This window comes from Xenopus laevis, chromosome 2S (genome assembly GCF_017654675.1).
Source record: "Xenopus laevis strain J_2021 chromosome 2S, Xenopus_laevis_v10.1, whole genome shotgun sequence".
NCBI lineage: Eukaryota > Metazoa > Chordata > Amphibia > Anura > Pipidae > Xenopus > Xenopus laevis.
The window spans coordinates 20609206-20626474 of NC_054374.1; the positions used below are offsets into that span (position 1 = coordinate 20609206).

The 17269-nt window shown below is 41.3% G+C and overlaps 1 protein-coding gene across 2 annotated transcripts in view; it reads right to left on the reverse strand.

Annotated features, from left to right (window-relative positions):
* Positions 1–1988: 1988 nt before the first annotated feature.
* LOC108709238 (runt-related transcription factor 1-like) overlaps positions 1989–17269 on the reverse strand; it is a 145883-nt gene continuing 130602 nt past the window's right edge. For both annotated transcript variants that reach the window (XM_041583427.1, XM_018248900.2), the window contains 2 exons: positions 9670–9831; positions 1989–4498 (listed from right to left, as the gene is read on the reverse strand). In XM_041583427.1, coding sequence (XP_041439361.1) covers positions 4002–4498; positions 9670–9831 — 659 coding nt within the window. In that variant the 3' untranslated portion in view covers positions 1989–4001. The remainder of the gene's footprint in view (positions 4499–9669; positions 9832–17269) is intronic.

The window sequence follows — 17269 nt, forward strand, 5'->3', positions numbered from 1 at the left end:
TACTGCTCTGTATTGTAGGGACAGAACTCTGCAGGGATTTGAGGGACATTTTATGTTAGGTAGCTTTGCTGGCTAGTAATCTACCTTCTACTGCAGTGCTCTGTATGTAGCTGCTGTGGGCAGCTGTCCTGCTGCTGATCTCTCATCTGCTGACTGCTGCCTGTAACCCAATAGTCCTTGTAAGGACTGCTTTTATTTTCTTTTTTGTTTTTTTTACTTTGCTACTGTAAGAGCCCAGTGCTATTAGTCTAGCTGTGTTGAGGAGTGGGACTGGTGTGCTGCTCCTCCTAGTAGTTCACCACCACCAGCACCAACCAGAGTCAAAATGGTTACAAAGTATCTTATTTGCACCTGTTAGCTGTTCTGAGCTCTCTGCCAAAAGCTAATTAAGTTAGAAACTGTTTTTTTTCTGGCTGTTCAGTGCAGAGAAAAGAGGGACTTTCCAGTACAAAAGAGGGACAGGGGGTTGAGTGGTCAAAAGAGGGACAGTTGGGAGGTATGCAAGTGCCACCTAGCTGTGTGAGCTTTTTCACATTCTGTCTAAATAACAATAATAATTCCGTGTCCGTAAACATCACCTGAGTGATGTTTTTACAGCAGCAATAATATATTCCGTACCCACTACTGTATACGTTGCCCTTGCAGGCATTATTTGCCCAGTCTTTAACCAAGTGCCACCTAGCTGTGTGAGCTTTTTCACATTCCGTGTCCAGAAACATCACCTGAGTGACGTAGTGTGATTTCTGCCCTTTACAGCACAAAACGCAGCGCTGTGTCAACAATGTATTTTTCAGATACATTTTTGCCCTTGATCCCCCTCTGGCATGCCACTGTCCAGGTCGTTGCACCCTTTAAACAACTTTAAAATAATTTTTCTGGCCAGAAATGTCTTTTCTAGCTTTTAAAATTCGCCTTCCCATTGAAGTCTATGGGGTTCGCGACGTTCGCGAACCGTTCGCATTTTTGACGCAAGTTCGCAAATATGTTCGCGAACATTTTTTCCGCCGTTCGCTACATCCCTACTAGTTACGTTACTGTTCGGTGCATCCCTAAAAGTAATATGTTTCCCCAAATGTACTGGCGCTACAGAGGGAACATTTCAAGGACATATAGTTCCTGGGTGGCTGGATTTTATAAGCGGAACCCATTTTGGGCCATGGAGACATCTTTATATTCTGATCTCTTAGGAGTCCGGCTTACTGATAGGACTATAACATATTTCCATAGGGGCTGTAGGAGCACCAGGAGATGCTTCCTGCCTCAGTAACAATAACCTGAAATGACAACAGAGGGCACTCCTGTTACAGATTCATGATAACTGCAGTTATCAACTGCTAATATCATGAAGTATAAAAGAAAGCATGTAACCTGCAAACGTGCTCAGATGAGCACTCCATGCAATTTTACTAGGGATGCACCGAATCCACTATTTGGGATTTGGCCGAATCCCCGAATCCTTGGTGAAAGATTCGTCCGAATACCGAACTGAATCCTTATTTACATAAGCAAATTAGGGGCAGGAAAGGAAAAATTTGAAAGAAATCTTCTTTTGTGATGAAAAGTCATGTGATTTCCCTACCTGTCCCTAATGTACATATGCAAATTAGGATTCGGTTTGGCCGGGTACAAGATGTCGGACGAATCCGAATCCTGCTGAAAAGGCCGAATCCCAAACCAAATCCTGGATTCGGTGCATCCCTAAATTTTACTTTATCATATAGGTGGGTATATGTCTCCTTCTTAAAAATAAGAAATAAACACGGCTCCACTACAGGTAATATGGATACAAATATATATGTTCAGTAGTTTTTTTTGCCCATGGGAACAAATGCCCATGGGCAAAAAACATAGCTCCGGCTCCCGTTAATACCGTGTAGGAAAGGGTATTAGCAAAACTCAGAAAACACTGACTGATGCGTTGGAAACAGTAGAAACATGGCAGCTCCCATTACTGATTCATAAAAGAAAATCACTTGGAAGAACTAAGCAAGCATGCTCAAATTTTATTTTCCATTTGGCCACTGAGGGGCGCTGACGCACTGCAACTGAAGCAAGATAATTCATTTTACCGTGGCAGAGAAAGCAGTATGACAGCTCCTACACATATGAATAAATATACACATAAATAAGGCTCTCTGTGCAGAACCTAGGCTTTATTTAACATTTTATAAAAAAAATAATAAACCCAACGTATAAATAAGGTTACGTTTGCCTTTAAAATGAGATCGTCGAAGATTTAGGCGTGAATTCAGTGCAAATATTTTTTTTGAAAGAATTTTTCGTTTTTTTTTTAACACTTTGGCCATTTCATAAATAGAACCAGCTTGTCGCAGCACAGAGAGAACATACTTAGCAAAATCCTGTGTTCTGTATGTTCCAGTGCTTTCATTGGCTTAAGGAGGGATGAGCACGTTAAACATTCCAACGCTCTGATTGGCCCCAGGTTGGTGAAAGGTTTTAATGAACTGATTGGCTGGAAGCTGGTCTAATCGTGATTCATGCTTGGATTGAGTTGGTTTGAACATGAGATTAGCTGCAACTTGAACCAACTATAGTGACATCACTGAGTTTTACGTGACCCCAGGCCTGTCCCACACCGTCCACCCAATGAAGACGGCTTCTGAGTATTAATTTTGGTTAACTACAGTTGAAAACTAATTTGGTGAGAAAGTGAAAGTCTTGTGATGTAGCTCTGCTTAAAGGCCCCCATACACGGGCCGATAAAAGCTGCAGACAGACCGAAAGTCGGTCAGATGCCGATCGGGCAGGTTAAAAAATTCCATCGGATAGCGGCCGCATCTTTTCGTTGATGCAGTCCCACGATCTGACCGCCCTTTTGGCCTCTATTTTAATCCGATCGTTGGGCTTTAGGGCCCACGATCGGATCAGTCTGATATGCCCCAATGAGGGCATATCTGGGAGAGATCCACTCGTTTCGCCAAACCACCGGATCTCCCTGTGTATGGCCACTTAAGAATGACCAGATAACAATAAGATGCCTCTTCTCTGCTCACTAACTTCATTTTCTGAGCAGAGCAGCATCACAAGACTTTCATCTTCTAACTAAATTAATTTTCTGCTGACTGAAGTTGAGCAAAATGAACAGTAGGCAGCTACTCTTGTTTTCACTATATTAGTGCAAAAAGTGGTAATGTCTTAAAAACATATTTGCAAAAGTGCTCAGGAGAGCAATATTAGTAATTTTAGTAGTAATTTATTTTGAGCATGAAGGGGGCAATGTTGTACACATAAATATGTTCCTTTTAGCAGATCAGATCTTGCTTGTCCAATCAGTTTGGGGGGGGGGGACTGCATTTAAATAAAATTCATAATTCATTCTGATATAAAATAAACAATGTAAACAATAATCTTGTATCGTTTGGAGCGTACAAGTTTCAAATACGGACACCCTGAATTTCTTACATATAAATACAGCAAACATTTCTTACAGTGGTGGACCCAGCAGGTCACTGAGCGGAGCCACCGAGCACAGGAAATCTTACAAAAAATATACAAAAGTTTATGGAAAAAAAATGGAAAAATCATAAAAGGAAGCTAAAAATGCAGACAAAAAAAAGCAATAAGGTGCCTATTAACAGGGTTGCAAAATTTGAAATTTCAGAGCAGGATCATTTTTTTTGAAAATTATTTTTCTTTTTCGTACATAGGGACTGACATTATATTACACAGGCTGTAACAAGCTACAAAGCCCAGTCCTTGTAATGTTCCAATAATTTAGAGTTCTGAAAAAAAACACATATATTTTAAATCTGGATTTAATCGTTTTAAAAAAAAAAATTGTAATCCAAAATATGTTGAAAGTACAGAGAAAACAGGAAATCCAGAGAAGGAAGAGCAAGTGGCCGTATGCATATTCTCTCCAAGTAGCCTCCAATCTTTGCCTTTTCACATCGTCGCTAAACCAGAGGCTTTCACAGTTTTTCCACCTCGCCAATATCTCATTCATCCAATGTGTCCTCCATTTATTACTTGCGTGTGTCTCAATATGGCCGCCATACAGCTTCTTCAAGCCTTGGGGTGGTTCCCATGTTGGTAGGAGAGTTACTATGGCTTCCTTCGGCCTCCACTACATCGCTTTGGTTTGGAAGGTTAGGGTTCAAGAGAGTGGACCCCGTGGAAGCGTTTGTGCAAGGTGGGAGGATGCGAGGCGGGGATCGTTCTCCTCCTGACATCATAGAGAACTGATGGTAGGATCCAGCAGATGTTCCATAATAGAGATGGTAAGGTGGGGAACTGGTCTGAAAGGGACTACTTTGTGCCTGAGAAGATCCAGGATATGGAGGGGGTAGGTAGGTGTGGTACCTTGTAGCAGAGGTCATTGCTGACATGCCAATTCCTATACCTGAAGTGACCGGGGTTGGGGTGTAGGTAAAAGCCCCTGGGTAGTGCATACGAGGATCAGAGATGGAAGGAAGAGTGGAGAACTGACGGTCAATGCCAACTCGAGGATCACTGAATGCTGTTAGGTCTGAGGCTCCTGAGAAGAAGACAAAAAAGGCAAATAAGAAATGCTTTGAAAAAATGATTATCTAAAATATATCCTAAAAGAACAATACAGATCGAATGCAATATGGCGACACTGGCACAAGATGTATGGAAACATAACTTGTAACCCCCAGACCAGCGTTCGTTGGTAGATAGGGAGAAAGATGGCCCACTATGGAAGTGGTATGATCCATACCTCTTCCTGGTTGCCCCAAGAAGCCTGTTGGTTATGTGTGTGTGTGGGGACAAGCTTCCCTTGCTTACAAAAATAAACCCTTTCTATTGCTACACTTGCTTTCAAGAACAACAGTCTCAATCAGAACTGAATTAAGCTGCAGTTGTAGACACATTGTGGGGCCCCAGGGTTCCATGTACAAACACTTCAAAGCAGACATTTTCTCTTTGAGGAAACATCAGTTTTTCAACAAAGCTCAGAGTTTTCTTTGTAAATCAGGTCCCAACTCGCCTGCAGACAAACAGTGCGGCGTCTAATTGCCAGGGCCGTATTTGCTCTTCTATGTTTGGGATAAGATCATCCATTTTTCATTGTCTTGTCTCTATTTCAAAATGAATTTTAAAACCCTTAAATGCTTTTTTTTGCTTTTGATCTTAAAGTTACATTTTTGGGCTGTGTATTAATGAGATATTATATTTAAAGGGGAACTTATCATCTGTCATCCAGAAGCAGTATGGAGCCATAGTTAATAAAGCCAGCCTGGACTCAAACTTGGCTAACTTTGCAAGGGTATAATTGTAGTTAATGGAGTCAGCAATATAGCTGAGTTTACAGGACTATTTTAGAGCTGGAGCTAATGGAGCAAGTGTAGAGCTGGAGCTAATGGAGCCAGTGTAGAGCTGGAGCTAATGGAGCCAGTGTAGAGCTGGAGCTAATGGAGCAAGTGTAGAGCTGGAGCTAATGGAGCCATTGTAGAGCTGAAGCTAATGGAGCCAGTGTAGAGCTGGAGCTAATGGAGCAAGTGTAGAGCTGAAGCTAATGGAGCCAGTGTAGAGCTGGAGCTAATGGAGCCATTGTAGAGCTGGAGCTAATGTAGTCAGTGGAGAACTAGAGATAATTGAGCCAGTCTAGAGATGATGCTAATGGAGCCAGCAGAGAACTAGAGCTAAAGGAGCCAGTGTATCGCTAAAACTAATGGAGCTAGTGTAGAGCTGGAACTAAAGGAGCCATTGTAGAGCTGGAGCTAATGTAGTCAGGGGAGAACTAGAGCTAATTGAGCCATTGTAGCACTAAAGCTAATGGAGCCAGTGTAGAGCTGGAGCTAATGAATCCAGTAGAGATCTAGAGCTAAAGGAGCCAGTCTACAGATCAAGCTAATGGAGCCAGTTGGGAACTAGAGCTAATGGAGCAAGTACCAAACCTTGAGAATTGCCAACACTAAGCAAATTAAGAAGAAAGGATGAAAATATCAGTGGATATGAAACTGATACAAATAAGTCAATGCGGAATGGGAAAATATGGTATTAATATTGTCAGATTAAAGGGCACGTATATTGTCAAACTATTTACTGGATGTAATGTTTCTCTCAGACCCGTTCTCCAGTTCCAGTGGGAGAGAGAGGGGTCGATCTTTCCACCAGAGCCAACAGACAGTTCTTTCCTATTACAGATTCTTAAGATCTAGAAGTGTGGAGGCGGCTGAAGCTCCAGCTTGTTCATTCATGGATCTTTGTGTCCCTTTTTTCCGCTGCTGACAACAAGCAACACCATGTCATATGGATTCCAGGCGTGTGAGGCTGACACACTCTCTTGTCCTTATTGTGGCACAGTCTAATCCTCGGGGCACCCAAACCAGACTGTGATAACAAGGCAGCATTTCATGCCAACCGTAACTAAGCTCATTCATAGAATTCATACCGGGGCACAGTGATCTTCTGCACCTCCTCTATTCTCTGTGATGAAAGTTTTAAAGCAACAGTGATCAACTCCATTAAAAATGATATAACTTAGGGTAATAGATGAAAAATAACAGCTTCTACAATGAAGCCACAGGTCCCTAAATTCTTGTAAAAGAGTGAGACATTTTTGCCCACAGGTTTATTTGGGTGAAACATAAAACATAGAGCTCTTATTTAATAAAAATATAGTCTCCATTAATGTTGTACTGCTAATAACTGAGGGTAACGTTTGCTCAGGAGTGCGAAACAGGCTCTTATTTAACAAATATATATATATATATATATATATATATATATATATATATATATATATATATATATACATGGGACCTATTATCCAGAATGCTCAGGACCTGGGGTTTTCCGGATAACGGATCTTTCCGTAATTTGGGTCTTCATGCCTTAAGTCTACTTGAAATTCATTTAAACATTAAATAAACCCAATAGGGATTAATTATATCTTAGTTGGGATCAAGAACAAGTTACTGTTTTATTATTACAGAGAAAATGGAAATCATTTTTAAAAATTTGGATTATTTTGATAAAATGGAGTCTATGGGAGACAGCCATTCCGTAATTTGGAGCTTTCTGGATATCGGGTTTCCGGATAAGGGATCCTATACCTGTATAACCCTTTTTAATATTGCACTGCTTTTACCTGAGTGCAATGGTGCCTCGGGGGCGGCAAACAGGAAGGAAAATAAAATAGGGCTCTTATTTAATAAATATATAGTCCTTTTTAATACTGTACTGCCTATAACTGAGTGTAGGGATGCATTTGGGTGGGAAACAGGCAGAAAAGGAAAATAGGGCTCTTATTTAATAAATATATAGTCCTTTTCAATAGTGTACTGCCTGTCTTATTTAACAAATATATGTAACGACAATCTGGGCTATCCAGACCACAGATAGTTAATGTCCAGCTAAGGTAGGAGCCTGGGTTACATTGGACTCTCTCTTCAGGATCCGGAACTTCGCTAAGTGGAAGCTTTCCCTCTAAGGTGTAGTGCAACTACAACACTCAGGCGACTGTGCATACAAAATATACAAAATGATTGAGCGCCAGTAGGTTCTTGATGTTAAACTTAAATGGATACATATAGGGTTTTGCCTAGTAACTAAGCAAAAAGGTAGGGCCTTAAAACCATAGGGGCAGAATAACCCCTATGGGTCCCTACATATATAACCTTTTTTATATTGCACTGCTTATATCTGAGTGTAATGGTGCCTCGGGGGCCGGAACCAGGCAGAAAAAGAGAACAGAGCTCTTACCTAATAAATATACAGTCAGTAGCGTTCCTAGAGGGGGGCAGGCCCTGGTGCGTGACGCGCAGCCGGGCCCCGCCCCCTCCGCACAGTCGAATTTTAGTGGGGATTTCAGTGGCGTGCGGCGCTGCCGGGGGGCCCTGAGGGGGTGCGGGCACCCCCTGCTCCCCCGGTAGTTCCGCCACTGTATACAGTCCTTATTAATATTGCACTGCCTATAATTTAATGTAGTGGTGCCTTAGGGGTGGATAACAGAGAGAGCCCAATAAACTCAGCTATAGGCAATACAACATTAATAAAGAATATATGAGTAAGGGCCCTCTTTACCTTTTGTATCGATCAGTATTTGTACTTCTTTGGCCTTAGGCCTACGCTTATTCCATACCTCCCAACTGTCCCGTTTTGATCGGGATTTGTACTGATAAGTCCCGAGTTTCTCTTTGATCTGCTGCACTGAACAGATACAAAGTTTCTAACTTAATTGGGTCTTGGCAGACAGCCCAGAATGGATACTTAACATACATAACATCTTATCAAAACTGCCCCAACAGTTTGATAAGATAAGAACGAAGACTCACGGCTTAAAGAGCAATTCATCTTCATTTGCAAAACTGTAATAACATATAAAAACCACAGAAACTTTCATAACCTGCCAAATTATGTAAAATGAACATGGTAATTAGGGGGTGTGGCCACTAAAATGAGCGTGGGCAAAAATGTCCCCGCGTTACGCGCTCCAAATCTTTTTGTCTCTCTTTCTGCATCCTATATGTTGGTAGGTATGCTTATTCTTATGCTGTACACTTTTGCCATGTACAGCAGCGCTATGCAACTAAAGTTCTCATGTTATGTACACAGCCTGTTTCACAATTGGTGCACAGACCCCAAGCACCTGCAACAATGGCTGCTGCTCTTCTACAAGGTAAAAACTGATTGGTAGAAGAGAATGTAAATCACACAGGGCTGCTGAACACCAGGAAGCATACAACGGCTCCATGCAATTACAGGGCTAAGAGCAAATGTAAGCTTTACTTGACCTTTAGTAAATGATCCTTGTCTGATGTACTGATGAGGTATGGGAATAAATCACTTTAAAGCAGAGAATGAAACAATGTGCAGCTGTACAATGTCTGATGGTAGGGATAAGAGAAAAGCTATTTTGTCTGCCCCAGACAAAGAGATATTTTTTTTGCCTACAGTAAGATCGTGAGATAAATTCAGCAGTCGTACACTGTATCTCCTCTTCCTTCACGGCCCAATGTTAATCTTTCATCGTAGGCTTACAATACGTCTTTCAACGCGGAAACGCAAGTGGCGCTTCATTCAGATAACACAAGGGTAGAATATACAGAGCTGCTCTGGGTATTTGGAAAGCAACAACTATTTCTTTATATTTTCACTTCGTTCTGATCCTTTAATCGAAGGCAATAAGGGAACAAGATTAACCCTGTCACTGCTGCAAATAACATCCCACTTAATAGGGTGGCAGCAAATATACAGTACAATTAGTGCAAAACAAACAAGCCCAGAGGAAAAGAAAGAAAGTGCCTGTAAAACAAAGTGCGGTGTTTGTCTGGGAGGGCCAAGGAGCTTTGTAGTATCACATTCAGCAGAAATCTGCTGTCCCTGTGTATAAGCAAATCCATAGGTCGTTTCCTAGGGAAATCCAGTCACTCATGAACAATCATTCAATTGTAACCGAGCAGTCCAGACTGAGTGAGTAATGCTACAGTATGTCTTAAAGGGCCTGCTTTTCCCATGCACTGTACAGGAGTATTTCATGGGGTACAATGCCTTAATTTGATTCAATTATAATGTAAAGGCAAAGAGCTACGTATATTGGAAGAGACCCCATCCTGCCCCATGCACTACGGCACTTGTACTCTCCCATAGGTAACACTGTGCTGTTTGTGCATAGGTTGGTGCAACATTCTCCATCATCCACTGGCAAGCAGGTCACTGGATTTGGGGGAAACACCTTACCTGATAGTCGGCTGGAGAGCTCAGCGCTGAGAGACGTCATACTGCTTGCCCTTCCCGGCGATATAGGGGTAGCAGGGTGTACAGACTGAGTTGCTATGGATCCCAGGTACTGGTAGGACTGATCATACGACCAAGGAGGAGATGCCTGGACTTGTCTTGTATCTGCAACAGAAATGACAAAGTCATCAAATCAATAAGGTTTTCCTGCGGCCAGAAAAGGAAGATAAGATCTTCTACATGTAACCCAGAATTTGTGCAGCCCCATGCACAGTAACACTACTTGTTTGCACCCCCTATAAGGTGTAACAGAAATGTCATTCCAAGTTTCTGACCCACAGAGCTTACAATGGCACTTACAGTGGCTTGGGTGCAGGGCAATGAACAGACTCATGGAATAATGTGCTAAAAATGTCATGCACTGATTTAATGCGCAGTATTTTTTAGGCTCCCACAGGAACTGTATCCTGCACCCACCTATGACTACACACAGAGTAACATTCACACTCTGTGCTCATACAGTTAATACATTCCACCACAAGATGGCAGCAGAGGGCCTGAGCCAGCACATCTTATAGCTAAAGACTCACCTGAAGGCACTTAGAACACAGATCAGGGGGCTAGTCTGGGCCTGGGCAATGGATTCTCCCATACAATTCTACTTACTCACATTCTTACTGTGAAATGAACAGCAAATACTAAATGGTCCAATTACTCACACACAGGTATGAATCTATGATACAGTCATAGTGCTACTTATTATAGTGCTACATATAGAACCATACAGGCATTTAAAGTTACATTTAAATGTAATTGCTGTTTAAAGCAGTATCTGTCCTCTGCCCTCACTGCTGGTCCTGACTATTGACACAATGTAGAGGAAATGAATAGTATGTTTATGAGACGTGCATTACAAGGCATGAGTAAGCTCTCCCTGCAGCAAGATTTCAGAGTCAGCAGTAAAGCTGTGCCCACATACACTACTGTTTGGTTTAAGAGGTTGTAAAATGGAAATAACCCCTTCTTTATAAATAAAGTATATGTTCCTTTTAATATTCTGACCTTTTATGACCTTTGGTAGCACACGTGGCTGCACATACAGAACCTGTGTATCTGGCACACGGAACAGACAAGGGCAATTGTACTGCTTTTGGGAGTTCACTCACCATAAGTCCCAGCAGTGCCCCCGATAATCTGCTCACATGAGACTTACACTTTTCTCCCTGCTGAGCATTCAGCCCCCTGTGTTCACAACAATAGTAATTGTCACTCATTCTCTTTCTCTCTTATCCATACCTCTCTCTCTCTCTCTCTCTCTCCCTCTCTCTCTCTCTCTCTCTGTATCTCTATTTCTGTATATCGCTCTTTCTATTTCTGTACATCCCTCTCTCTGTATTTCTCTTTCTGTACACCCCTCTCTCTGTATCTCTGTCTCTGTATCTCTCTTTCTGTACATCCCTCTCTCTCTCTGTATCTCTGTCTCTGTATCTCTCTTTCTGGTCATCCATCTCTCTGTATCTCTGTCTCTGTATCTCTCTTTCTGTACATCCCTCTCTCTGTATCTCTGTCTCTCTCTTTCTGTACATCCCTCTCTTTGTATCTCTCCTTCTGTACACCCCTCTCTCTCTGTATCTCTCCTTCTGTACATCCTTCTCTCTGTATCTCTGTCTTTGTATCTTTCTTTCTGTTAGGGTTGCCAACTGGCTGGTATTTTACCGGCCTGGCCGGTAAAAATAATGGTTGATCACAATGTTATTAATAGGGAAAAAAGATAAATATATATTAAGGTCGGTATTTTTTTCCAGAAAAGGTGGCATCCCTACTTTCTGTACATCCCTCTCTCTGTATTTCTCGTTCTGCACATCCATCTCTCTGTATCCCTGTCTCTGTATCTCTCTTTTTGCACATCCCTCTCTGTATCTCGGCCTCTGTATGGGGTATATTTATCAAAGAGTGAAGTTAATAGTGAAGTTCCGCCACTAGAGTGAAATTCCGCCACTCTCCATTCATTTCTATGGGATTTTTATAGGCGTATTTATCAAAGGGTGAACTTTCACTTTCACACATTGATAAATACGCCTTTCAAAATCCCATAGAAATTAATTGAGAGCTGCGGAATTTCACTCTAGTGGCAGAACATCACTCTTTGATAAATTTACCCCTATCTCTCTTTCTGTACCCTCTCTCTGTATCTCTCTTTTTGTACATCCCTCTCTCTGTATCTCAGTCTCTGTATCTCTCTTTCTGTAACCTCTCTCTGTATCTCTCTTTCTGCACATTTCTCTCTAATTGTATCTATGTCTCTGTATGTCTCTTTCTGTACATCCCTGTCTTTTTATCTCTGTCTCTGTAGCTATTTTTCTGTATCCCCCTCTCCCTGTATTTTTATTGATGTGTCTCTGTCTCTCTCTCTCTCTCTCTCTGAATATTTCTCTATGTATATCTCTCTCATTCTCTGTATCTCTGTTTCTGTATCTCCCTCTCTATATCTCTGTCTCTCTATCTCCCTCTCTGTATCTCTGTCTCTGAATATCTCTCTCTGTATATTTCTCTCTCTGTATATTTCTCTGTGTATATCTGTCAGTCTCTAGCTGTATATCTATTCTTGTATCTCTCTGTCTCTGTGTGTGTGTCTCTCTCATTGTATCTCTCGCCGTACATCGGTCTGTATATGTCTCATCATATTTACTTACTTTTATATACTTATTTTATTAGGGACTGATGTAAGAAGACTACACAAGGAAAGGAAACCACTGCAGTTTTGCAACATGTCATTTAATGAAAAACACCTAGATTTGGTATCACCAAGTTGCACAGTGCTCATTAGAAGAGAATTACAAATATAATAGGTATATTTTAAAATAAAGTGACACCTTGGAATAATTGTTTTCCTTTCATTTAATAGCGCCTATAATTCCTCAAATTATAAAAGGGATCAAATAGATTTTAGCAAGTCCCAATCAGTCTGTCTGTTGTAGATGTGCTGGAAAATAAGCCTTTGATGTATCTCTTTTAATTATTTACATTTAAAAACCGTAGTCAGTTAATGGCAACATAACTGACTTTCAGAGTATCTGATGACCCCAATCCTATCTGATCCCCACTGTAAGCCACTGGCCTGTCAACAACATCAGAACATTGAGACCACATTGAGTTTTGTGTCAAAAGTAAATTAACAAAATTAACAAATGAATAATAGAAGAAATAATAAAAAAAATGTAAAGACAGAAGTAGAAATGAGTTGGGGAGATTGGACAAAAATCAAAGGTCAGTTATATATCATATTATTCTACAACTCAATTTCTAGAACACATGAGGGCTATTGGTTTCAGAATTAAGCACCCACAGCACCCATATGTCTATATATTTATCTGTACACCCTCTGGCGAAATAGGCAGCTTTATTACATGGCAGAGCCTTATTTACTTATTCTTTCCAGGTCTCCAGTGTTGGTATGTCCAATCTGTTCCATTTTAAAATTATTTGTTTTTTAGCATAGTACACTAGGGGGCAGATGTATGAAGGGTCGAATATCGAGGGTTAATTAACCCTCGATATTCGACTAGGAACTAAAATCGTTCGACTTCGAATATCGAAGTCGAACGATTTAGCACAAATCCTGCGATCGAACGATCGATCGATTAAATCCTTCGAATCGAATGATTCGAAGGATTTTAATACAACAATCGAAGGAATATCCTTCGATCAAAAAATCTCAGGCAAGCCTATGGGGACCTTCCCCATAGGCTAACATTGACTTCGGTAGCTTTTAGCTGCCGAAGTAGGGGGTCGAAGTTTTTCTTAAAGAGACAGTACTTCGACTATCGAATTGTCGAATAGTCGAACGATTTTTAGTTCGAATCGTTCGATTCGAAGTCGAAGTAGTAGTAGAAGGTCGAAGTAGCCCATTCGATGGTCGAAGTAGCCCAAAAAACACTTCGAAATTCGAAGATTTTTTAATTCGAATCCTTCACTTGAGCTTTGTAAATGTGCCCCTAGGAGTTGAAGTAGAGTTCTGCTTTCTGCCGGGTTTACAATACCTCTTGTAAGGCCTAATAAGAGATCCTATTTTACTTCACTGGAGAATTTTAAATCTTCGCAGGATTAATTGATTATGAAAGCTTAGCAAGATAGAGGAAACAGCAAGATAGAGGAAACAACTTCACAGCAGGTTGAAACCACATAATTGTACGTAACAATCATGTCTAAAAAAGCATGTTAAAAAAATGAAAGAGCAATATTAAAAAAAAAGTGAAAATTGTCTATGATGGTATCATTTTCACAGAAAATAAACACTTTAAATCCTATTCACTTTGATGATGAGGGTGTTGGGTTCCATGAATAGGTGTTAGATTTAAAGGAAAGAAAAGATGTTGGGCAGCCGGAATGCTATGAACGCTGGTGGTCTTGGCTGGAGATGGCTGCATGCTAATTAGTAGTGAAACAGATTAGCAGGTTGGCAGGACAGGTTCTTGCTATAGCGGAGATAGAGATGCCTTTGAAGCTAACACCCATTTGATTGTGTATGATCTCATCGCTCTGTGCCGAGAAGAAAGGGATTTGTAAACCAAGTGGGAAAAGGTCCGGAGGCAGTAACAGTGCGCGGCCAGGGGACATCACTGCCCAAGAAAGCAAACTTGAACACTCCAGCTTGTTTTACATCTCAACACACACAGAGAAGGAAGGAAGGAAGAAGAAAAAAGGGATTTCTCCTAAAGTGCCCGGTGACGTGGTATGATTTATTTTACCAGCTTAGAGACAGAAAACGACTTATCAAATGCAACCTTCACTGCACAACGAATGAGGTCACCTTGCAGGAACATACGCAGGAAAAACAGTCCTGAAATCTTCCCTGGGGCACAGCTTAGATCTATCTACAAGGTGAAGTCTTCATGGGAATAAAAGAAAAGGTGTATTGTTTAGCCAGACTTTCCCAGTGATGCTGATAGATGCCGGGGTTGATGGATAACTTCAAACTGCTTCTTTAAGGCTCATCTAACAATTAACTGCAATGTCTTGTCGAATGAGGTGACATAAGCAAGTCAGCCAGTGGCCTTTTTTCCTGTGGTGTTGGCATTATTTGCCTTTATCAAAACCAAAACTTAAAGGGGTTGTTTACCTTGCACACACTTTTTTCAGTTCAGTTGTTTTCAGATTGTTCACCATCAACAAAGACTTTTTTCAATTGCTTTCTATCTTTTATTTTTTACAGTTTTCCAAAGATTGAAGTTTAAAGTTTAATGTTCGGAATCGTGCCTCTAGACTCTCAGTCTGGCAGCTCAGTGATCCAGGTGCAGATTCTGAACTGTTATAATTTGCTCTATTGGTTGGTACATTTCTCAGCAGCATCTGTGGAATATAAGTAACTATTGTATCAATTCTAACAGCTTCCTTTAATGAAGCTCAGGGTTAATGAAGCTCAGGGATCCCCCCTGCAGAGCAGAGATGAGGTACCGTAGAGTCCTGCAGCAGGTCGGGTACCCACGGGTTACCCGCAAAAACCGGGTAGAAGTTCCGGGTGCGGGTATAGATGCGGGTCGGTGGTTCTGCGGGTTTGCGGGTTGCAGGTCAGGCCACGGGTCTTCTCAATAGCGATTTTTACTCTTTTTTTCTGTTCACGTCTACTTCCAATGATGCCACTTCCGGTTTACAATGACAGCACTTCCTGTTTACTCCTATTTTTCAGATCACGCCTACTTCTGATGATGTCACTTCCGGTTTACAATGACAGCACCTGATTCTTGATGGTCAACGGGTTGCGGGTCCGGGTTGTGGATAAGATACTTGTGGGTCGGGTAGCTGGTCCAAGCGGGTAAGAATGCGGGTCCGGGTTGCTGATTGCAGGTTGCGGGTATGGGTCGTGTACGGGTCCCAAAAAATGGACCCGTGCAGGACTCTAAGGTACAGTGAAAGGGGAACCCATTTTCTACTAAATCAGCAAATGCACATCAACTGTCCTGTTACAGGTCTACTAAATACGTCAGACCTGCCCATGCAGAGCTTAAAATCTAAAGTCCCTATCACATTCATACACACACACTAGGTTCAGTTTTAACAGTAGCCAATTAACCTGCCTTTATTTTGTTGGAGTGTTGGAGGAAACTGCAGGAATCATGGGGAGAACACACAAACTCCTTGTGCCTGGTTGTAATTAACCCCAAGGCAGCAGGGTTCACAAACGTTGTAGGAGAGATCAAGCCTTGTTTTCCCCATGTTAAGCACTAATGTAGATTCCTGTGACTACAGACCCATAGGACATTGTCAAATCAGTCAATACTTGGGTTGCATGGCCTGGCTGGATAACCAGGGGACTGGTTACATTTCCAGCCAGAGAGCCACAAAACAAAAAATTGCAAAATGTTTAAAAAAATAAATAAGAAACCGAAAAGCATGAGGTGAAGTTCCCCTGAGCGCTCACTTGCTTGAGATAAATATATTTACTTCCTTTTTCTCTCTTACAAAAGATGTTCTGTTACAATTCTTTGTTCTTGTTTCTGTTTCCGGATTTCGTGCAACGGTATCCAACACTTTCTTGTACAGCAACTGCTCACATCCCTTTTTTAAAGGGAAACAGAGGTGGCAGAAACACGTAAGGCCTTAGATTAAGGTCAGGTTGTTGGGGGTGGGGGGCTTCAGTTTTTTTTAACTGCAAGAAAAGCAAAATAAATGACAGTTGCCGCAACCAGGGACAAGGCTCTCTAACTCATACATCTTGCATGAATTTAGAATAACTTCAATGACTATTTAAGGTTTCTTGGAATCATATGTTAAAGTCCCAGCAATGAGCACCATGGAATACAGTATATGAAGGGATAGAGGGATTGTGTAGAAAGACCTTAAATATCTCATGGAGCATAGTTAAAGGCAATGGTGGGGTCAATAATTGAATAGTCTGAATCCAAATCATGGCTGAGGTTCACCCAAGTAAAGACTGAGTGAGTGTGCATGATAGGGGGGAGGGGTCATTTTCAATTTAGGACCAGGAATGAGACAGGATTAGTGAATCAAGATCAAGACAGATTAGAGAATTACCTTTGAGGCCATGACACATATAGGCAGACATTAAGAACAGCATGATGAATTTTGCTGATGAAATGAATGCGCGGTGATTGTGTGGAAAGAACTTAAACATTTTATAGAGAATGATTAAGGGCACTGATGGAATCTTATTCTGAATGCAAGTCCAAGCGAAGACGGAGTGTGGTTGTATGATTATGTGGGAGGGTCAGGATCAGAGTCAGGACCAGGATTGGAAAGGGATTAGTGAGTCAAGACCAAGGCAACAGATGAGCGAATCACCTTTGAGGCCAAGACTCAAAAAGCAGAAGAAAAGAGCAAACTGACGATGTCTTTTTTAGAATATATATTGCTCTTCAAAGTTTTCTGAAATCAGCACAATTAACATAAGACAAACATAATCTTGAAGTCCAGATGTCAAGAATGGTTTTAATGTCAATACCAGTGAAGCAGAATAGCAAGAAGAGTAAGATTCCTAAACCATAGGCCATCCTATGATTACCTAGATTACCTAGAGCTCAATAGATTACCTAGAGCTCAATAGATTACCTAGAGCTCAATAGCCAACAAATGGACCAAAACTGTG